Genomic DNA, 21,893 nt, shown 5'->3' with positions numbered 1-21,893 from the left:
TAACGACACCAAAACTGAAAGTAACAATTATTTCATCAACGCTTGATCTTTTATTTTTTCCTCAACACTGTCAAATTAGGGACAATTTCCATGTCTTCAGATCACTTGTTTGTTTTTTTCAGACTAACTAATCACATCCAAAATAATTTTGCCATTTTACAATGACACACAGAAACACTGTAAATCCTCACATTCTTGAACCTGGGAGCAGCAAAATATTTTGCTTGCTAAAGTATTCCATAAGATCCATCAATCATCCTTTTTGTGTTGAGTTTTCAATGAGTTTTTTGATATCTACTGTATTGATTTCTATGTAAACACATTGTTGCTACCAACACAACCGTGAGTATGTGAGCGTGCATGCTGTTGCGTGTGTGTACTTTAACGTGGTCATACGCAGAACACTTCTGTTAACCAGATCCAGCCTCACACTCCTGTGTTGAATTGCCAGGTTAACATGCTGTGTTTTCTAATTTGAAACCTCGTGCTGCAAGTTTTCTAATCAGCCACTATCCCACGCTTCCCCACGCCGCCCTCGCCTGCCCCCAATCTCCTCCCTCGTGCTTGCTCACCTATGCCGAGCGGCATGCATTGCCATGTGATGACCTGTTGTGCAGCAGTGCCTCAGTAATGTAACCCTCTGTGTGGTAATATAGAATACTTTATCGTATCACAAGATACAGCCCTCTCATTCTCCATTTTCTCTGCTCAACTCTCCCCCCGCTCTCTCTGCATCAGTTTCTGTGTCTGTCCATCTCTGCTGGATATAATCCCTGTTGCCTGTGTTGTGGAGATACATCTCCCCTCTCAGCCAACCACTCAAGTCATCTCACCTCAGCGGTGCTACACTATCTGCCATCTCACAGTCAATGAGGCATAGCCCTTCAATCAAATGCATCTAGAGCACTTCTAAACACTCTCTCTCTCTCTCACCCTCCCCTCCTTTCTGTCTCATTTTCTCTCTCTCTCTCCTTCGCTTCTCCTTTTCTTATCCGCCCCGCAGTCGGCCTACAGAGGATCTCCGGTCAGTATTCATCACATCGAATATCAAATATCTACATCATGAGGAACCTAGGATTATAGCCACAGTGTATATTGTTCATGTTGTGTAAACTTAATAACCAGATTGTGGGAAATTGTGTTCTCTCTAATCCACATGTATAAGAAGGTGAAGAATGAGTGGATAAACAGGAATCTGGAATTATTTGATCCCGTCACGAGATATTGAAATGCTGGGTTTTGTATTTTGACACAGATCAAGCTAGTCAACATCAACTCCACAGACATTGTTGATGGACGCCCATCAATCGTACTGGGGTTGTTGTGGACCATCATCCTCTATTTCCAGGTAATATCGCCTTCTGTAAATTTACACAAAGGACGTCCAATTGACAACTAACTTTGCTGCCAACGTTCAATCAGTATAAATGTCAAAATGTGTAATTAAATCCTATTTAGATCTGGCAAATATGAAGTTATATGTTGTAAACGAGAAATAGTTATTTGGGCAACAGGAGGCTTGAAATGTGTCTTTTCGTAGCTCGCAATAAGCTAAGATTTATGAACATAAGAGAAGAAAACACAAGGAAAACACTGAACATAAGCAAATGTTTACTCAAACACATCTCAGCAAAATCAGTACATGTAAATGAAAAATATAATTTTAATGAAGGAAATGGAAAACCCTGCTAAATGTACTTACTCACTGTCACGTGGATGTATTTAATTTCATATTAATGTTTATGGTTTTTCTAAGAAACTGATAAATAGAATAAAGCATGCATAGAAATAAATCTTCTCCAACAACTGCCCAGCTGGCTCGGCTGTGGTCTCATTTTGCGATTGTTGTCCCAAGAGATGCGCATATTTTGATTATTTTTGCACACATGGCTGATATTATGAAGGCTCTGTGTCGATAAATATTTGATTATATGAATCAATCGGAATCAGATGAAGGAATATAGGATTTCTGGTTGAGCAACAGTTGCAAGTGCACAAAACTTATTAAGAAATATGAATGTAGTGATTTAACTAAAGGTGACTTAACAGCAAAGAGCAAATGGATTTATTCTTATAAGACTTCTAAATGCACCGATGTGAAACTGCTCACTGGACCACCAACGTAATAAATACACAAGTAATGGGAACAGGTTTACCAGGCTCATAACGTCTTGCACTAAAACAGATTAGAAACCATTTAATGACACTGTGAGTTATGTATCACTAAAGGGCATCAGATGCAAAAACATTGCACTCTCTTTTTATTCAGCATCCTATTATTATCATTAAACAAAGGTTGGACAGTGATTCCAGAGTTAATATGTCTGTAAATAAGTCGGTGTGGTGGCTTGACTTTCCAGAGTGTCTTGTTCTCTACAGATTGAGGAGCTGACTAGTAGCCTGCCCGCGCTCCAGGCCGGCAGCACCTCCTCACTGGACAGCTCCACCAGCAGCACCGAGGCCACCAGCCCACCTGTAAAAAGGAAACCCGTCCCACCTCCGGGCGGAGCCAGAAAGGCACTGCTGAGATGGGTTCAGCAGACAGCCACCAAGTATGTGGCCCACCATTAATATCCAAGTGTCTCCGCAAAAACACACACATGCTTAATGCACTGTAGGCCATGTTGTTGTACGCCGTGACCTTGTGATCCTCTTGTCTTTTCTAGACGCTTGGGGCTTGAGGTGAAGGACTTCGGCCCCAGCTGGCGCACAGGTTTAGCGTTCTTTGCAGTTATCCATTCCCTCCGGCCCAAACTGGTTGACATGGAGCGTGTATTGAGGAGGCCCAACCGTGAAAACCTGCAGGAAGCCTTTTTACTGGCTGAGACTGAGTTAGGCATTCCACAGCTTCTTGACCCAGAAGGTAAACAGTATTTCCTAAAGAATTTCCTTTGGACTTCATTATTAAGTTGATGAAAACCGAACTGGGCAGTTCTTGGGTCAGATAACAACCAACCACATTCCTGTATTCCTGTATTCTCTTTTAATATAAAGCGATGATGTGACCTTACTAAATAAAATAATGTGAAATAACATGATCTATTATGTTTCATCATAAACAATGTGACCGATGTTTTACTCAAATAATGAGACATAACTTTCCTCACATATCATTTAATTCGGTAGCTCCTCGTCATGTTGGGCTGGTTTTTCTTTTTTTTGGAATATATTAATACAATAGTGGATATCCATCACAGCATCATATGTGCACCTCAGTGTCACTGCCAAGCACCATCTGTGCCCCTTCACGCCTGCCCTTCACGATGAACTCTGACAAATCAAGCTTGACATCAGTGTAATTAAGGTCCATTAGTCTGTGAGATTCAGAATGGTGGAACCTCCAAAGCAAACTTGGGACAATGATCTCAAGAGCTGACGGTTGTTTTCTTCTAAGGTGTTAGTCGTCTGTTCCTCGATAAATATGTCAGTCAAACAGAAACTGTTAAAGAATTACCAGCCTGCCTTAACTTGATTTGACTTCTAATCACAAACATTTGGTTCGCTCCTCAGATGTCGATGTAGACAAGCCGGATGAGAAATCCATTATGACATACGTAGCCCAGTTTCTGAAGCATCACCCTGACCGAAAGCAGAGCGACTCAGACGAACAGCCAGAAGAAGAGGTAAGTCCGCTGTCAGATGTGTGTCTGTCTGGATACGCCGTTCAATTTTGTTCTCTCTTCCTGCATCCTACATGTTTTGTCTTTCTCTTTAAATGTCAGTCAAGTGTGCAAGACCACAGCCATGACATTTATATAGATGAATTTTTTGAAAAAAAAACTTAAAAGCTTTCTAAAAGCATCCTCCTATCTGTTAGTAATGGAGGTTACGACAAACTAGTGATTTCCCTGGTGTTGTGAATCAGGTCTGGCAGTGTGTTGCTTGTTTCATGTCTGTCCTTGTTGTGGCTATCTCTCCATTGGTATGTCTCCTTGTCCTTCTCTCTCTGGTGTCTCTGTGTGGTGACTACTTTCCTGTGGTTGTTTTGCTGGCCTCTGCCCTACAGCGTGGTCTTGCTCCTCGCCATATAGAGGAATTGTTAGAGGTAGGTTATATGGTAACTTAAGGGTCCCGGGGGAAGGTTTTCCATCATTTTTCGCTGCCCCAATGCAATTAGCGCCCGTGCACATTCATGGTTTCCATATATAAATTTGATTAATGCTTCTTTCTGTGGCTCTTTTATTTAATCACAGAGCGGCTGTGTGCTCTACAGTGTGTGGGTACGAGTAAACATTGTTTTTCCGTGTCAAAATAGAGCCTATATGCTAATATTGGCTCTTTATCTTACAGTACCTGCTGGATATATCCTGCCGCAGGCTTCCGGAGCCATGATAACAAAAGGAAGTCCAGTATAATAAGATGTGATATTACCATTACCATTTATTAATGTTTCCGCCTAGTGCTATGGCTCCTGGTTCCATTAGCATGACAATGAAAGCCTCCGGCACCGGCAGCGTTGCATTGATACAGCATATTTGATGGAAAGCTTGCAAATAGAGGTTGCCTGTTTTTTAAGGTTAACAGTGTCGGGTGACGTGATGTGCTGTCACGCTGCACTAACCCCTCGCTTTCTGTGTCACCGCGTGTCTCGTTGTCTTACAGTGCTGATCAGGCTTTTTGTGGTTTTTGTTTTGTGTCACACTTGCTTTGTTCTTTGTTGATGGCACTTGCTTACGTGCTAATGTCTGTCCCGAATAACCTCTTTCACTAAAATAGGGTCAATATTTCAAAATAGGAATAAAGTATTGGCTGCCTGTACCGTAGCCAAGTGGAAGGGAAAAAACTGAATGGAAAGAGACTGAACAGCGCTGACACTGAATAGACTATCACACAAGCTTTTGAGTGGCATAGTATTATCGTCATGGTTACTTAAAATCCAATGAAATATTAGCAGGGGGTCTTAGACAGAGTACCCAGTGTAAGCTGAGTTGGGGTTTTTTGGCAGCTCTGGGTTTTTTGACATTTCGTCCCACAGGGAGACACAGAGGATTAGGAGAACATGTTAAATACTACATGCCGTGCCCCCTCTTTCACTCTCCTCCATCCTTTCATCATTTTACTCAAACATCTCTTATCCTTAATTACTTTTTACTCTCCATCTTCTCATTGCATTTGTCTTTCCTTTTCCCCCCTTTGCACTTTTCTGTGTCCTTGTCCATCTTTCCACGTGTCGTACCCCCCATTGTCCCCACCTCCTAGAGAGAGCAGCGAAAGAGCCTGAGGGAGCTCAAAATGTGGCTCGACCAGCTGGAGAGAGATGCGGTACAGACCCAGGGGACTGGGGGCAATCTCGCTCAACAGTACCAGGTTAGTGTGTGTGTGTGTGTGTGTGTGTGTGTGTGTGTGTGTGCCGTTTAAACTGGGCAAATGGGCACAGACGCTCTTATTATTAGCTTAATCAGTGGCACTACACTGTGGGGATCAGACAGCAGCCGTCATATTTTCAGTCAATCTGACTTATTCCACCAAGCCTCGGGATACATTCCAATATTTGGCCGCATGTGGGATATTCCCATTTTCTTTGCACATTATTCCGAAGAGTCTCTGAAGGCGAGTGTGAACTATGGTCAGATTTCGTGTCATGCTTCTTTTCAGTCGTTCAAGAGTCTACGTGTCCAGTTGGAGATGAGGAGGAAGCAGGTAGAGGGATCGTTACAGTCCACGCAGAGAGACGGGATTCTGACTGTGGATCAGGCGCTGGTCAAACAAGCCTGGGAAAGGGTCTCCAACAGAGTGAGAGTAGCAACTGTGGACAATCACTTTGTCTCCCATTTATTCGTAATGTATTAAATACAACTATGACACAAATTGATGAAGCAAAAGCAATGCACCAGATGTTTGTTTTTTTACAGCCTGTACATTCTAACAGTTTTATCTGTATTGAATGTGCTTTCTGTTTTGAGCTGTAATCAGGCTGCCAAAGGCTTTTTTTGTGTGCAGTCACAATGTGCTCATACAGTTTGTCTCCTCAATGTTTTTTCTGAATCTCAGCTCCTGGACTGGCATCTGCAGCTGGACAGGTCTCTCCCCGCTCCTCTCGACATGGTGGGGGCGTGGCTGCACGAGGCTGAAGGTGCCCTGCGCCAAGAGATCGTCGTCCAGCAAGCGCACGACGTGACAGATACGACTGTCCACAGAGCCCTGGAGCAGCATAAGGTTAGCATGGAGTGATGCACAGAATAAAAAAAAGAAGCTTTTTGTTTGGAGTGTGGTCACATGCTTTATGTCTTTACACTGCGCAGGATGTGTTGAAGAGCCTGGAAAGTCACCAGCAGGTCCTTCAGAGGATCCATAAGGACAGAAGTGTCGATGGAGTCCCTGTTCCCCCAGACCAACTTCAAGACATGGCCGAGAGGTGGGAAAGACAACTGCCAGTCTCTTTTGGTTTAAAAAAAAAAATTACAGCCCACAATATTACAACAGACACAAGTTATGACAATAGTAATGATCGACGTCTGTGATGTTTAAAGGTAAAGCAGAATGCGAGGGTCAAGCTGAAGGTCTTAATTTTTCTTTTTTCAGGATGAACTTTATCTCTACATCCTCTAGCATCCACCTTGCCAAGATGGAATTCCTGGAGAACAAACACCACATGCAGGCCTTCCTCTCCCTAGCTGAGACAAAGCTCAAATCCTGGATCATCAAATATGGCCGACAAGAGTCTGTGGAACTGATGCTGCACAACTATGTCGTAAGCTCAGGCTTTCTTTCACGATGTACATGGTCTGCTAAAATGCAGACTTTGAAGGTTAATATGTGTGGAAAGTGTACAAGTCATAGGAATCTCGAATTTATTCCTTTTATGAAGTGTCCTTTGGTTTTATTGCTTAATATCCAGTATGATGTTCTTGTTCTTACTGTCACTTCACATAGCCTTTCCTCTCTAACCTCTGTTTTCATCAGTCATTTGTGGAGAAGCAACACTTCTTTGAAAATTACGAGTCATTCTTCCAGTCCCTGAAACACTCTGCTGAGGCCTACGTCAAAGCTGACAGCTCAGGTGAGCAGTTAAAATGTGAATAGTGAACGTAATTCAGCAGTTCAGAGATAATTTTTCTAATAGAATAGTCCCACATATAATTGAAAGGTACAGGACCACCAGCTCACAAGTTTTCCACCCACAATATAGTAACACCGCATGGGAACACATCTAAAGCTAAAACAACTACGCAGTCTGCTATCTTCACATTGATTAGGGACATTGCACAGACTGCTCCAATACATCCAGAAATATTAAATGGATAGATATCTCAATACGCATATTACGGCAAAATCACAGATTTGCAAATCACATATAATATATTGTCATATCTCAACACTAATTGCATTCTGTTCTTTGAATGTTATCTTTTAACTGAAACTGGCTGGATTGCTGAAGTATGCCCGCCGACAGTAAATATCTCACCATAGTGTGTTGTATCTCAACTTTAGTTTCCACTGTCAGCCGCTCAGTAACCAGTGAGGCTTTCTCCTCCAGTGCTCAGTCTGCCCCTGTCTGGTTCTATTCGCTGGTGGAAGGGGGGAGTCTGCAGGCTACAGCTAAATGAGGTTCCTCCACTCTTAGCTCTCAGTGGGGAATACGACCCCATTTGCCGGTTAGGGGCTGCTCCACTTCTGCACGTCTCTGGGCGCAAACTGAGCTAGACTTTTTGGTTTCGCGGTTGTGCCGCTTTAGGGTATGCAGAGCACAGCAAGTGAGGTGCAGCAACAAATCAGTACATCTGCTGCTTGATTGGTCGATGCCACAAATGAAATGCCCCCCACCGCCTCCACGCACATGAACCCTGCTGGTAGTTAACAACATGGGCTCTGAGCGGCTGGATAGAGATAGAGATCATTTATCGTGTGTTAAATTTGCACAGTTTGAGGTAATAAAATAAAGAAAAAATGGAGACTAGAATGAAATTGATCTGCTATTTTAATGCATTATACTTGTTTGAAACAGTATATTTGTATTTGGTGGATTCATTTATCAGCACCACACTTGCTGACAGTAGTTTTTGGTACAGGACTTCTGAGACTGGAGAGTTCTCAAATATATATATATATATATATATACACACACACAAAACATGAGCTACTGGTCATACCAGACTAATTAAAGCTTTAGCTGCAGAACCCTTGAATAGACTGAACAAAACAAGGGTACAATTTATGACTTTTCATTTTTAAGACAGATGATGTTGTTATTCTTTTAAAAGTCACTATAGTCCCACAGAGAATCTATTTAAATCAACAAACATTAAGCATTGTTTTAATGTTCAGTAAGTAACAGGATCAGAGATCATAGCGGTTCTAGCAGCAGGTCTGGTTTTTGAAATTCTGCTGTTCCTGTCATCGTTGATAAAGTTGATGCGTCTCTCCTCTAGTGGATGAGGGTGAGGTGGGGGTGCGCAGGTTCATGCGGGAGGTGGTGACTCAGTGGAGGAGTCTGTCGATGGAACTGCGCAGTGTGAGGAGCATGCTGGAGGAGGTGCTGTCCAACTGGGAGAGGTACAGCTCCACCGTGGCCTCCCTACAGGCCTGGCTGGAGGATGCAGAGGAAGCCCTGAGTCAGCCAGAAAACACTAAAAGGGTATGATACTCTTTATTATTGTAGGAAACCCCATCATTTACCAATAGCTTTTTTTCTGTTCACATATTAAGAGTCCCCTCAGGGACTGAAATGCCTCAGAGTAGTGGCAATGAAATGCACTTCAGCCCAGTTTCAAGCATTTAGTTTGCATAACTAAAATTCTATTAGCAGTCTCCACTCATGTAAGAAATGATCTGCTTGACTTACAACAAGCCACCAAGGATGTTCTGGTTGTCGCATTGCCATGGTTACCCCAGATTCACATCCCCACCAAGGATTAGACAGCTAATTACCCCAGTTTTTAATTGTCCTTTCTCTGAATCCCTTTCTTTGTTTCTTTTTTCAATAACTCTATTTTTTTTTTCTTTGACACTCTGTCTTTGTTTTGTTCTTTGTTCGTCTTAATTTCTCTCTGTCTCGGTTTCTTTCTTTCTTTTAAAGAGTCTCTCTATTTCTCTTCCAGGAGTTTTTCAGGAATCTCAGCCACTGGATGGATCAGCATTCAACCATGAACGACTCCGGGAATTTCCTCATTGAAACGTGTGATGAGACTGTGTCCCTTGATCTCAAGCGGCAGCTACTTCTTTTGAATGGACGGTGGAGAGACCTCATCCTCAAAGTCAAACAAGTAACAAACAAAAAAGCTAAAACGACTACAAAATACAGTCATACATGTCAGACAAAAATAGAATAGGCTTTTTTCTTTTTGAAATTTTAAGATTTCTTTTGGTTTTAATTTAGCACTGATCTGACTGAAGCATGGTAAATTTCTCATTAAAATGAATTGCTAAGGCTGCATTATCTCTCTTTTGCTGCAGTATGCTCGAGTAGATGAGTTGGAGAAGTGGAGAAAAGACCACATGAAGGCTGCGTTGGCCCTGAAAGAGCTGCTGGACTCAGCAGAGGCCAAGCTCAATGCTCCAATTCAAGTGTCTTTCCTTAATGTGAGAGGCTTTCTACAGGATGTGGAGGTGAGGAACCCAAACAGCTCTAACATAAGACTTTTTTTTAAGGACTTATGACAACAACATAGGTACAACACAATAAGTCAGGGCTGCAGACAAAATAACCGCGTGACCTATAGTTTTGATTTGCCAAAAGCCGTGTGGATGAAAGTGCTGTAAGTAAGATGACCCTTGGTTCCATGTCTCGTCTCAGAATACCAAGCAAAAGGTTGTCGCCATGGAGACGCAATACAAGTTGGCAGCTCGCAGTGCTCAGCTTCTTGCCAAAGATGCATCACAGGATGAGGCTGCCAGGTTCATGGCAACGATGACAACAGCCAAAAGTCAGCTGAGTAAAGTAGGTATCGTTTAAGGCCAAATCGTGAAAACTAGTGTGAAATCAATCTTAAGTCTTTTGTCTTTTTTAACATCCTTTTGAGGAACCATCGTCACGTTTTCATGTCACTGTTTAATGGCATGTTTTCTTTGTCTCCAGGTGAGAGAGCGTTGTCCCTCCCTGGTGAGGGAGTGCCACATCCTGCTGCCACTGTTGGAGGAGATGGAGAAACACATCACGGCTTTTTACCAAGCCCTGGAGCGGGCCAGTCGCATCACCTCTGCTTCAAGAGACCCAGACTCACAGGCCCAGGCCCAGCACAAACAAAAGTGGCAGGTCAGATATGACAACAGTGCAAGGACTTAACTTAAATAGTTACAAGGTAGAAGCCACCTCTCATTTAAGTTGTTTTGGACATCACACTGCACGTGTTCAGCACAAAGTTCATATAGTATATGATTGATATTTCAGGCCTGTTGACCATCATTTTTCACTGTTAATTAAGTGATTCTGATCATTTGATTAAATTTGTCTCTTTCCTGGTCAAAAAGATAATATTTATCATCTCCTTTACAACCTGTTCTTAGCTGAAATGTATTTGTTGCCACAATGTCTGTAGGATTTATTAAACCAGCAGCAAAGCTGTAAACGATGTCTAGCAGTGATTGAGAGGAATCACCACACCCTGCAGAGGACGCTTTGCACCAGCAAGGTGCTCCGAAACTTTGACCTGTCACTGCTGCAAAAGAGAGTAGCTGAAATACAGAGCTCAGCACAGGTGAGCATTATACACACATGTACACCCACACATGCCAGAATGCCACACAGTGATTGCGGTACCCATGGTACTGATAATATTAATGAGATTACAAGAAAATCTAAACCCCCCCAGGAGGCATCATTGCACATTTACCTCACGTGTCTCATTACTCTGTTGCTTGATGTAACACAAATAAACTAATTACAAAATATTATTACCAAAGAAACCAATTACAATCACCATGAACCTTCTGTCCCTCCTCTCAGGCTTTGTTGAAGGAGGTTGGGGACTGGAGGAGGCAGGAGGAGGCCAACAATTGCCTGAGGAGAAGGTTCGAGGAATCACGACAAGAACTGGAAAGGGTGCTGAAGAAAGCTCAGGGCTGCTTGAGAGAGACCGGAGATGCAGAGGAACTACTGAAGAAACATACTGTAAATTGACATAAATAGAGCTGATACACGAGGGACACGGGCAATTTGTTTGCTCTCAGAACTAAAACTATCATATATCATGAATCAAAACCCAAGAATTGCTCTTTCTCACATCAGTCTTGCATTTTTGTAATGTAGGAGTTTTTTGGCCAACTGGACCAGCGGGTGCTGAGCGTGTTCTTGAAGGCGTGTGATGAGCTGACTGACATCCTACCGCAGGAGGAACAAGAGGGGCTTCAAGAGACAGTCCGCAGGCTGCACAAACACTGGAAGGTCGGGGGTCGCCATGCTTTACCACTCACACTAATTACTGCACATCTCTTGAGGTGCATAGCTGTTGCTTCATTAACTTAACCAGGACGACCTTCGGCATTGGTAAAGTTTCCATACACTGTGTTTCCAATTAACCTGTACTAGATAGATTAAAATGCATCCCTCTAAGTGTTTACTCGCTGTCTCCCTAGGCGATATTTTGTCTCTGACATTCTCTGGGATGTTGGAATAGGAGACCAAAACTCTTGTACTGGATATTATACAAAATGTCTTATCTTCCATGTCTCCTATACTGTGTGTCTTCTCTTTCTTTTCCACAGGACATCCAGGGCGCGGTGCCATCTCACCTTCTCCGTGTCAAGGTGGAGGTGGAGCAAAGTCGCGTGGCTGTGGTCCTACAAGACTGCAGAGCGGAGCTGGACAGAGAAATGCAAGCCCTGTCTGGCACCTGTACCAGTGAGCGAGTGATAAAAGAACACAGAGTGAGCCCCTTGTTTGGTAGAAACTTAGAACAGATTAATCCAAGAGTCAGATTAAATCACATGCCGTTGCTGTCATCGTGATTCTGTAGGCCTCTCAAGGTTCAACATTTCTTGCTCTTATCTCCAGACTTTCTTCAGGGAACGCAAACCTCTGACTTTGTGTGAGAAGAGGATTAGGAACATGGAGGATCTGTGTCATACGTTGCCTGACAACGACCTGGCGTATCGAACACTAGACTCCACCAGAAGGGCTGTAGAAGAGGTTGCAGAGCAAATCAAAAGCACCCACCTCAAACTGGAGCAGCACCCTGACAAATGGAAAGAGTGGAATGAAAGGTAAAAGATCAACGACATCAACTCTAAGTCTGTACATTATCCCCAACATCTCCAAGTCTGTTTCAAGTAATTGTTCCTTTTCCTAGGTTCTGCGAATTGTCTGATTGGCTCTCATCTCAGAGGAGGCAGGTGAGGCTCCTGAGAGACACGGCAAGAAATTCCAGCCATCAGGAGCAAGTGGATGCTGCTGTTCAGGTGAGTAAGCAAGGGCAGAGATTAGTTTCTGATTCATTACAGCTCAACTTCACTCAACTTTTTTTTGGGCTTCCACCATCTTCAGGCACTGCAGGAAGCAGTAGATGCCCGAGAGGAGAGCTTATTGTGGCTCAAAAGCCTCCTTACCGAGCTGTCTGAGGTTAGCTCCGAACTGGAGGTTCAGAGACAACGAACGGCCCTGGCCAAACTCTCAACTGACCTTCGGGCACTCTTCTCGTCACTCCGTCAGGTAATCAGAGATATTCTTAGAGTGTAAAACAATCTGTCTCTACCTGCGCTTTCTACAGTGAAATCCTTTGACTGATCCTCTGCCTCCGTCATTCACAGTGGGATGAAGAGGGCTCTGCCATGTTCGAGTACGAGGAGCTGAGGGAGGAGGTGCGTGGTGCTCTCGAGGAGGTTCTGAGAGCGCGGAGGGAGGCAGAGGAGCAGACCAGCAAGATCCTTGATGCCGAGGATCTGGAGGTGGCCAACCAACTTTACCATATTCACCAGGTGTGTGTTGAGATGGGACAGCTGTGATTTCAACTGTGTACTGTACAGACGTTTGATTTACAGTAGCAGCCATCAAAAGGATACGTTCAGATGACATGGCAATGAACACAAATTGACATGTCATCTGACACAGGTCGGTTTTAATGATAACGCAAAGCCATGTCATCTGACGTGTTTTCTTGTCTGTGTGTGTTTTATAGCAACACCTGAGGCGCCTGCACGCTAACAGGAGAGAGGCCGAGCTTCTGGTGTCCCACTGCCGCCAGCTGCAGAAAGGGGAGGCACTCAGTCCTTCTCTACGGGAACTGGAGGGAGCTTTCACAGAGGTCGACCGCAAATCGGGGGCCAAAGAGCACAACCTGCAGGTATGCCGAGCCTGGATTTCTCTCAGGTGCTCAATGTTTGCATCTGCAAGTGTCATCGATCAGTCGCACAAACCCCTGCTGTGATCATTGATCGGTCCACATCGAACCATGACCGGATATCAATTGTTGTGTGGTGTGTTCATTTTGTTTGTGCGTGTTGTCCAGGGATTTGTTAATACAATTCATCATTATCACTCCAAAACATCAGGGATAGAAGTTCAAGGTGTTGGTGTTTGTCTATTTGATTCAAAGGGCAAATTTAGTTTGAGCCCGACAGTGTTTGATAATAATCCAGAGGGAGCTTGATGTTGAATTTTATTGTTTCATTTTACATGACTCACTTTGTTTTCTAACCTGGATAAAAGTTTCCTGGGGCCTTCGTCACACTGTAAACAATCATTTGTAATTTAAAGATATATTACTCTTTATTTGTTTTCATCCTAAGGCCACTCTGAGCTCCTGGCAGAATTTTGAAGCAGAGAGACAAATGGTTTGGAGGTTTGTCAGCAATACCAACAATGAACTACACAGAGACCTTATTTTCAACAGTTTGGACAGCCTGAGAACTGAACTGGAGCGCAATAAGGTGTGTATGTGTGTGTGCCTGTTTATGCATATACAGTACTGTATACCCTGCATTTGCTTATACAATATATTACAATATATTATTATACAATAATATTCTTTTCTGCGTGTAGGAGCTCTTCACCAGGCTTGACGAATGTTGCGTGACAGCAGATCTGCTCCTAGAGAAGGCAGCAGATATTCAGCTTGGTCCAAAGAATCAGACTCTTCTTCTACAGCAGGCCCAGTCCACCAGAGAATCAGTCACTCAACTGCAAGACCACCTCAACAAGAAGTGAGTTTAATTAACTTATCTAAGTTAACCTAATTCCCCCACACCTTAAGTGTTCTTTAACTTCCTCAAACTCAAAGTCATATTTCCAAGTTTGATTGGAAAAAAAATGGCTCACATTTTTGACTCATATTTTTTAAAGCCATTTCATTTGAATGAGGTGCCAGTACAAACTTTTGATTCCAATCGAGTGTCATTGTGTTTGTTCTCATCTCTTTTTTATGACTGAAACATAGAAATTGGTCTTTCCTAATCGTGTGTCTTGCAGCGTTGTCCAGCTGGATAAGATGTGTGTGTGGTGGGAACACTTCAGCAGTGAATCAGAGACTCTTTCCTCTTGGATCTATGAGAAAGAGAAGGAGCTTGAGGCCATCAATGCAGCCTCCTCCTTGGATCCTTTAGACAAAAACATCAGTACAGTGGAGGTACTGTATCTCATGTTTCTCCTTTTATTTCAGAATTTCATTCCGTGTCTTGTTTTTGGTGTTTTTTCCCTCAATAATCCTATGATATTCACAAATACATATGCATCATCCGCACTTTTTTTTTTTCATAGCTCCAAGTGCAACTAGTCAAAATTGCTGTCTGACCTTGTGTCTGTTAGTGTACAGTATGGCCTCAGGGTTATTAAGTGTTAGATGAAATAAGATGACATTTTAATCTAAACCCAAGGGGAAAATTGGGTCACTGCTGCAGCGAGGACTGGGATATAGAAAGTAAATTGATCAAATTGAAGAAAATTATCTTACACATCCAGACTACGGTCCTGTCAATCCTGCAGATATCTGGAGAAAGTCTTATGAAAAAAAATTTGGGGTGACAGGACTTTTCTAAAATCCTGAGGCAGCAATTTGATTTGTTGAGAGTTTGAAAACCTCAAGAAACCAATCAGTGTTTATTTTCTACCCCTGATTTTGTGCTTTTAATGTTCTACACCTCCATGAACCTCTTTGCCAGATAAATCAAATATTGAAGATTTAAAAAGTGTCTTTTTAACTTGGTAGTAAACTGCCTTCAAAAATATTTTTATTATCGAGTCTTTTTCTCCCACTCTAAATTGTTGCTTCTCATTTATTGTATATTTCTCCATAAACATTGTTTCGTGTGTTTGCATCCCTCCAGGAGGTGGGGAAGGGTTTAGAGGAGAGAAGGGCAGCCCTGGCTCACATGGAGGAAGACTGTGAGGCCCTGTCGGGGTTTGTGACCCCCGGAGAGGCTGGATGTATCCGGGCACAACTTTCCCAGATGAGGCGTTACTGGGAGGAGCTGAAGGGGAGAGTAGAGCAGCTGGGAGGACAACTCAACCAGAGTGTCTGCTACAGGCAGAGATACAATGATAACCGTGAACAGGTATTTAGCAACTCGTAAGGCTATAACAAAGTTACAAAAGTGATTTCAAGCCAAAAGGGCATCAAAACACATGTCAATCCTTTCAATTTTTCGATGTAGAAATTGACGCTATGACTTTCTGGTGCCAGTGTGTTTTTGTATTTTTCAAATGACGTTTTTGTCTCTGTCAGGTCAAGAAAACAATGTGTGATATTAGAGAGAAGCTTGACTGTCCGATCACGTGCTGTTCATCATCTGAGACCTACAAAATCCTCCAGAATCACATGGTGAGATAAAACACAGAGAACGCAGGGAGAGGGAAATAGAGATAGTCATCCTTAACAATAATTAGTAGTCCGTATGTGATAATGTGTTTGACTGGATTTTGATATTGACACTGTATTCTAGGGAATCCAAAGGATGCATCTCTTTGGTAGTTTAGTTTAGTTTAGTTTTTAATTATGCCTGCTGAGTTAAAGAAAAAACATGTTTCTGTTTCCTCCAGGATGTCTGCCAGGCCGCTGAGCAGCTGAAGCCCCGGCTGATGGCTCTATGTTCGGCCATGAAGAGGCTCGGAGAGGGCAGCCAGCCGGAGGAAGAGGTGGCTGACCTCCAGAAGCAACGCGGACAGTTCCTGGAAAAGGCTGCAGAAAAGCAAGCTTTGTTAGAGAGTCTTCTTGCTCTGTGGCAAAGGTACTATGAGCAGCAAACGTGAATGTGCCCACAACATTATTTGTTCTCCTTTTATTGTGCGTGTGCTCTTTCTGCTGATTCCTTCTCTCCTTGCCAATTTATTCTTTTATTCCCTGAATCGTTCCCTGATCTTAGTGTGATGTAGAGGAGTCTGTCTGTCCCCCTGTCAGTCATCACATTTCTGTTCTAATAATACGCTTTTGCTAAAATCTTCTTTGTTCACACAATAGACTTTTACTGGAGCAATTGTTTCTTATTCATCGTATTGTTCAGGAGAAGAAAAGAATTCCTTCGCTGTGGAAACTGTCTAAAATGCTTATTTTTAAATGAACTCATTTATTTTTCTGCCGATAAACCTCTGCTGGGTTTATGTGTCAGTTTGTGTACTGTATGTGTGGTTCTGTGTTGCTCTGTTGTCAACCTCATCTCCTTCCCTGCAGGTCAATGTATGAGGGATTACTTAGAGCACTGGGTGCTCTGGCGAGATATGGTTGTCCTATTATGACCCTGTCACTGATACTGAGTTGTGGTCAGAGGAAGAATATTTAACACACATAGCTGTGTGTGTGTGTGTGTGTGTGTACTTTAAGATCATAACAGTATCTGTTAATAGTATCCATCTATTGTTGAATCAATATTCATCACTTCATTCTTAGGATGGTGCTGCATACATTTTCTTTGATTTAAATACATACCACCTTCTTATCTACAGATTTGAAAAGGAGAATTCGTCCATGAAAAACTGGTTGGACAGGTGTGAGTGTGTTTGTTGTCCTGACACCGACCTGCTCTCTGCCGACAAAGTGAAGATTAGGAATGAACTACAAATTGTGCAGGTACATTTTTCAATATTCCTTATTTGTCTCTCAGTTTGCAGGAACTTTGCAATTCACTTTAATTTTGAATTATTTGATTGTATTTAACTGCCGTTTTTTAATCATGTGTCACCTCACCCATTATACATATGTTTTCTTTCTGCCATTTTTTTATTTTTCACAATTTTTAAATATTTATTTCCCTAGGAAATGCAGGGAGAGACGCAGTCCTATGAGATTCTTCTCCAGGGTCTTGGGAATCTTGCAGTGTGTCTGTATCCCACGGCACCTAAAGCTCTTGTCCAGGCGCTCAGCGATGATCTCACTCAGCTACAGGACAGATCTGCTTCTGTGAAGAACAGCATATCACACAGGCAATTGTGCTTTTATACATCATGACAAAGATTATTTTCATCCGTATACCTCCGCATGAATGGATTCCAGCATTTGTTGTTTATTTTTGTTTAATCTTACACCTCTTAAAATATCTCTGTCACATTCTTCTTCCAAACTTCTCCTTAAGGTTCAAGTTGCTGGAGTCGCAGTTGTCACATCTTGAGTTGTTTGATCAGGCGTTGCTGACTCTGACCCAAAGGAGTGAAAACTTGCTGTCAGTCTTGAGAAGCTCTTCCCAGGTTGATATTGCTGATCTTGAGGCTGCAATTATGATGCTGGAGGTGAGAAATTGATTATTAGCTGTTAACAAGGATGTCCTTTATTGGCTCTCGATAATAGGACACTTGCAGTGAACAAATTTATGTTGATGGCCATTAAAGCTTACACAAATTTGTCTAATTATCACGTCTTGTTGCAGGAGCATGAGGCGCAACTACAGGCGTATGCATCGCTGAGAGAGACACTCCACCAAAGAGAGTCTTCCCTGCTTCGCTGTTCCACCCCAGAAGCCCAACAGCAGCTCCAGGGCTGGAAAGAGGATTGCCTTCAGCCCCTCCGCGAATCCCAGCGTCTCCTGCTCCTCCGGAAAGAGTGCCTGACTGAGTTAAAGGCCTTCCTCCAGAAGCACGGCACAGCGGCTAAGGTTGTGCACCGTCTGCACGAGGCCGTGGAGGGCAGGGGGAGCTGGGACCGCTCCAAGGCTGAAGAGCTGCATCATGGATTAGGGGAAGTGGCTAAAGACGTGGCCCGGCTCGAGGCCGAGGCAGTCGGGTTAGATGGGCAGCTGAGCAAGGCACACCTGCACCTGTGTGGGGCCGAGTGGCGGGGCACCAGAGACGCAAGCTATCCTCAGGGAAGAATGTCCTGCAGAGGACAGGCAGTGGCCCTCATGATGGCTCTGGAGGAAGTGCAGAGGGGCGTTGGGTGGAGACAGAGCGAAGCAGATGCTTTGAGTGCCCTGTGGAGCTCCTTCAGGGAGAGGAAGGAGGAGGTGTTGAAGAATTTGAAGAAACTGGAGGCTGAAGTGAGGCAAGAGGAGGCCAGAGAGAGCTCTGTACAGGCCTTTCAAAACAGGTATGAAGAATGATAATCAAGATAACCAGTCATACAATTGTGAGACCCCCTACAAGCAATATCACTATCTGTCCAATGAACTATATGCAACACTAAAAAGGGACTTTTTTTCTTTCTCTTCTGCTCAGCTCATTGTATTCTTTTGAAATAGCATTTCATCTCTGTCATTTGGATAAAAAAAAAAACAAATCTTCAAGAGTATTGTTTTTGTGAACCTGTAGTTTTACACCTCTGCAAACACATCTGTTGTTTCTATGCCAGCTTTGTTGTTCTCAAAATCATACTGTTGAATATGCTTTCAAACAGGTTGCAGACACAATCTGTAAAAACCTGTTTCGTGCCAATCTCCCCTAGAAAACACTGAATATGAATGAAGCCAAACTATTTACTGACAATTCCATTTAAATCTGATCTCCTGGAAAATGAGATATACAGTATTATGTCGGGATCAAGCGAGTGATCCCCATTGTTTTCTTCTGCATCTGCTCCTCCCAGGCTGCGTTTCTTCGTCCAGCTGGAGGATGAGCTCCAGTCCCTGCAGCACTCCCAGCAGTGGTTGGAGGAGAAGGGAAGCCAGCTGGCCCAGAGAGACAGTGAGCTGGCTGGGGAGGCTCGCAGGGAGGTAGCCTTGGTGAAGACAGCCTGGGAGGACGTCAAGATACTGATCACCACCGGGTAAGAAGAGTAGACGACGGAGAGGGATATAGACTTATTCACAACAGATTAACAGCTGATGCATCTGTTTGGTTTTACCAACAAACTCTTTTTCACATGCAGTCAGGAACAGAGTGGAGTTGTGGTAGATCTTCTCCGTCAGTTTCACCACCTGAAGTCGAGCCTTTGCGCTGTCGTGGAGAATGCTCAGAGCGTTGCTCACAATCTGCCCGACCACAATCACACCGCTCAGGAGGCCAAATGGACTTTCACACGGGTCAGAATCTATTTTTTTGTTTTTCGAAGTAAATTATAGGGTTTTTTGTTATTGGTTAAATGTGCAGTACAGTAGTAGTTAAAAATGATATATAGCGGTCATGAATCATCTCAAACACATAGTAATGTGTCATAGTCCATTGAACTAAATACGAGGACTGTCAGGACAGAATCTCAATGTAGTTCATATTCATTCACTTTATATAACTTGTCAACAGTCAAACTTCAGCAGAATTGGAGTCTGCACTGTACCTAATTCTGGAGTTATCTTTTTGCATCTATCACAGTGCAGTGTGTACAATGTTACCTGCATATCAGACCATCAACTCAAACTCTCAGTGCTTCACTTTGACACACTAACACCCTCTCTTCCCTCCTAGTTTGTACAGCAACTCTCCCTCTAGTGGTGATCTGTTGTCAATCCTTCTGCCCCTCATCTTTGTCCATCTCCAGCACGAGACTGTCAAAGCTGAGTTGCGAGTAAAACAGGAAGACATGGACCAGCTCATCAGTGCAGTTGAAGACCTGCAGAGAGAGCTGGAGAAGGTCCCCAGTTCGGATACTCGCGCCATCCAGAGAGACATGGAGATGTTGAGAGACCAGTGGTTGGAGGTGAGGGTTGCTAGATGCTGTATCATGCAAGCAGCTATTTCGGAAAAGTGACAGAATTAATCACAATCCATGTCTGTTTTTTTATTAATACACATGCTTGATGCATTCAAATTCTAGAGCTACTTGGTCAGACACTTAATAATTATTTCTGAGTTTTGTCATATGAATGAATTGTCCTAATCTTGAATTTTTCCAAAAACTCTCAATATTATTTTGCCCAGATCTGGAGCTTAAGTATGATATCAACAACGATGAAGAGTATGAAGAGACTTGTGATTTTGTTTACTATGACTGTGGAAAAAATAAACTAAATTATGACATTCACAGTACAGTTCTGCCAAAGTTCCTGTTTTAATGATCTGTTTTCCTTCCCCCCCCCCATATTCTCCTCTTGTGGGATTTAGTTAGCTGCTCAGCTGTCATAGCTGAAACAGAAATGTAAACAAGTCTAGACACGTTATTTGCCTTTCTGGCTCTCTGTCTCTCTCACTCTTACTTGTCATCTCCACCCACATCTGTCAAACCAATTAAGACTTGTTTTCCTTCCATCTCCCAGTAAAGCAGACCGTCCCTTGTTACAGGGAGACAGAGGGAAAACTAAAAGCACAAAGAAGGAGAGACATCCGACGTCATCTTCTGTAATGTTCTCACTGCTGGTCTTTCTTTGTTCAGGTCTCAGAGGGAATACAAACCAACACAGAGAGACTTGGCTGCTGCGTGGCCCTGTGGGACGACCTCAAGACCATGGAGCAGGACATCAGCCAGTGGACATCCACCTCCGTCACTGAGCTCACAGACAGCGTCTCAAATCTCAGTGACAAGGAGGAGACAGAGGCCCGGCTCAACACCTTTCAGGTCAGAGAGCGCTGCGCAGTCTGCATGACAGAGTGCATGGATGCTGATGCCTGTGTCATTTTCAGACCGGGTTGTTTGTGTCTGAGATGTAATTGAAGTGTTTTGCACTTTGTTCTCCAGGCTGAGATTGAGAAGAGGGAGCAGAAGCTAGACGCCCTGCAGGAACGAGTTGCACAGCTGAAGGAGCGAGCCAAACTGCAGGAAACCCCGTTACAAATTCAGGTAAAGAGAAATACATTCAATACACACACACACACACTCTGTTCTCTTGACTGCTTGCATATTATTTACATCTGCTTTGGTTGTATAATCTTGGCAAATGACTCTGTCGAACCAGGTCCTGGAGTCCGACCTGAGGAAGAAAATGGCCCATGCGCAGGAGGCGTACAACCAGGCCAAACACACTCTGACCTACTTCAGTTTCCAAAAGCAGCGACTCAAGGACCTCATGTCCCAGATGGCTGAGCGGCTGGAGGCAGTTGAGGGTTCGTTGTCTGACCTCACTGAGGCCACTTCCCCTGACGACATTGGTACTGTCAAGGTATAAACTATCGTTTACTTAATTGTGGTAAAAGAATATACTAATACAAGACTTTTATAAATGTGCATAAAGACAGATTGGACACCCACTCAGTGGCTCTGCCCTGCCACATTGTAGCAATGCCGATAAGCATACACAAAGCTACACATTAGCTTTATCTTTGTCAATTTTCTCCGTTTGCAGGACCTGCAAAGTGTTGTGCAGCAGCAGAGGGCAGACATGGACTCGGCTAGAGATGCCCTGACTGCCCTGTGCAGGTCCCATCCCTCTCAGGAGCTGTCGGTCCTCTCCTCTGACCTCACCTCCATTGCGAAGCGCACAGAGGCTGTTGCTCAGCGCTGTGCCAAAACCAGGGGCAGCCTGCAAGATGAGCTTCAGCTTCATTTCAACAGTAAGATATTGGAACTGCCAGTTTTGTTCCGTGTGTTTTTCATGCTGTCTGGGTGTAAATCCAGGCTTCTAAGATGCCTGGATGTGTTTCCTTCCACGTCTGTGATGAATTGCTATCTAGTAGCTGGTTGGAGAGTGAGAGATTACCAACCATTGCTTTAATTGGTATTTCTTTTCCTACTTTTTGC

At 43.4% G+C, this 21,893-nt stretch overlaps 2 protein-coding genes across 3 annotated transcripts in view; both read left to right on the top strand.

The window, feature by feature from the left end:
- Nucleotides 1-17,306, top strand: part of LOC124849606 (nesprin-1-like) — a 38,156-nt gene extending 20,850 nt beyond the window's left edge. The window contains exons 5-37 of the mRNA XM_047328852.1: nucleotides 1,004-1,024; nucleotides 1,256-1,348; nucleotides 2,380-2,552; nucleotides 2,667-2,863; nucleotides 3,511-3,623; nucleotides 5,200-5,307; nucleotides 5,596-5,733; nucleotides 5,992-6,156; nucleotides 6,243-6,355; nucleotides 6,523-6,691; nucleotides 6,904-7,000; nucleotides 8,370-8,575; nucleotides 9,039-9,203; nucleotides 9,394-9,546; nucleotides 9,734-9,877; nucleotides 10,016-10,192; nucleotides 10,476-10,634; nucleotides 10,883-11,047; nucleotides 11,186-11,320; nucleotides 11,641-11,802; nucleotides 11,930-12,138; nucleotides 12,225-12,333; nucleotides 12,419-12,583; nucleotides 12,682-12,849; nucleotides 13,050-13,214; nucleotides 13,660-13,800; nucleotides 13,913-14,073; nucleotides 14,339-14,495; nucleotides 15,193-15,420; nucleotides 15,591-15,686; nucleotides 15,905-16,092; nucleotides 16,805-16,928; nucleotides 17,115-17,306. Of these exons, the coding sequence (XP_047184808.1) occupies nucleotides 1,004-1,024; nucleotides 1,256-1,348; nucleotides 2,380-2,552; nucleotides 2,667-2,863; nucleotides 3,511-3,623; nucleotides 5,200-5,307; nucleotides 5,596-5,733; nucleotides 5,992-6,156; nucleotides 6,243-6,355; nucleotides 6,523-6,691; nucleotides 6,904-7,000; nucleotides 8,370-8,575; nucleotides 9,039-9,203; nucleotides 9,394-9,546; nucleotides 9,734-9,877; nucleotides 10,016-10,192; nucleotides 10,476-10,634; nucleotides 10,883-11,047; nucleotides 11,186-11,320; nucleotides 11,641-11,802; nucleotides 11,930-12,138; nucleotides 12,225-12,333; nucleotides 12,419-12,583; nucleotides 12,682-12,849; nucleotides 13,050-13,214; nucleotides 13,660-13,800; nucleotides 13,913-14,073; nucleotides 14,339-14,495; nucleotides 15,193-15,420; nucleotides 15,591-15,686; nucleotides 15,905-16,092; nucleotides 16,805-16,928; nucleotides 17,115-17,306 (4,956 nt within the window). The remainder of the gene's footprint in view (nucleotides 1-1,003; nucleotides 1,025-1,255; nucleotides 1,349-2,379; nucleotides 2,553-2,666; nucleotides 2,864-3,510; nucleotides 3,624-5,199; nucleotides 5,308-5,595; nucleotides 5,734-5,991; nucleotides 6,157-6,242; nucleotides 6,356-6,522; nucleotides 6,692-6,903; nucleotides 7,001-8,369; nucleotides 8,576-9,038; nucleotides 9,204-9,393; nucleotides 9,547-9,733; nucleotides 9,878-10,015; nucleotides 10,193-10,475; nucleotides 10,635-10,882; nucleotides 11,048-11,185; nucleotides 11,321-11,640; nucleotides 11,803-11,929; nucleotides 12,139-12,224; nucleotides 12,334-12,418; nucleotides 12,584-12,681; nucleotides 12,850-13,049; nucleotides 13,215-13,659; nucleotides 13,801-13,912; nucleotides 14,074-14,338; nucleotides 14,496-15,192; nucleotides 15,421-15,590; nucleotides 15,687-15,904; nucleotides 16,093-16,804; nucleotides 16,929-17,114) is intronic.
- Nucleotides 17,307-17,453: 147 nt separating this feature from the next.
- syne1a (spectrin repeat containing, nuclear envelope 1a) overlaps nucleotides 17,454-21,893 on the top strand; it is a 76,944-nt gene continuing 72,504 nt past the window's right edge. For both annotated transcript variants that reach the window (XM_047328490.1, XM_047328489.1), the window contains exons 1-9: nucleotides 17,454-17,584; nucleotides 17,722-18,377; nucleotides 18,873-19,052; nucleotides 19,155-19,308; nucleotides 19,761-19,919; nucleotides 20,592-20,774; nucleotides 20,895-20,996; nucleotides 21,112-21,315; nucleotides 21,499-21,706. In XM_047328490.1, coding sequence (XP_047184446.1) covers nucleotides 17,573-17,584; nucleotides 17,722-18,377; nucleotides 18,873-19,052; nucleotides 19,155-19,308; nucleotides 19,761-19,919; nucleotides 20,592-20,774; nucleotides 20,895-20,996; nucleotides 21,112-21,315; nucleotides 21,499-21,706 — 1,858 coding nt within the window. In that variant the 5' untranslated portion in view covers nucleotides 17,454-17,572. The remainder of the gene's footprint in view (nucleotides 17,585-17,721; nucleotides 18,378-18,872; nucleotides 19,053-19,154; nucleotides 19,309-19,760; nucleotides 19,920-20,591; nucleotides 20,775-20,894; nucleotides 20,997-21,111; nucleotides 21,316-21,498; nucleotides 21,707-21,893) is intronic.

The sequence above is a fragment of the Scophthalmus maximus genome, chromosome 18 (assembly GCF_022379125.1).
Source record: "Scophthalmus maximus strain ysfricsl-2021 chromosome 18, ASM2237912v1, whole genome shotgun sequence".
Lineage (NCBI taxonomy): Eukaryota > Metazoa > Chordata > Actinopteri > Pleuronectiformes > Scophthalmidae > Scophthalmus > Scophthalmus maximus.
This window is presented reverse-complemented; position numbering and strand designations above follow the sequence as displayed.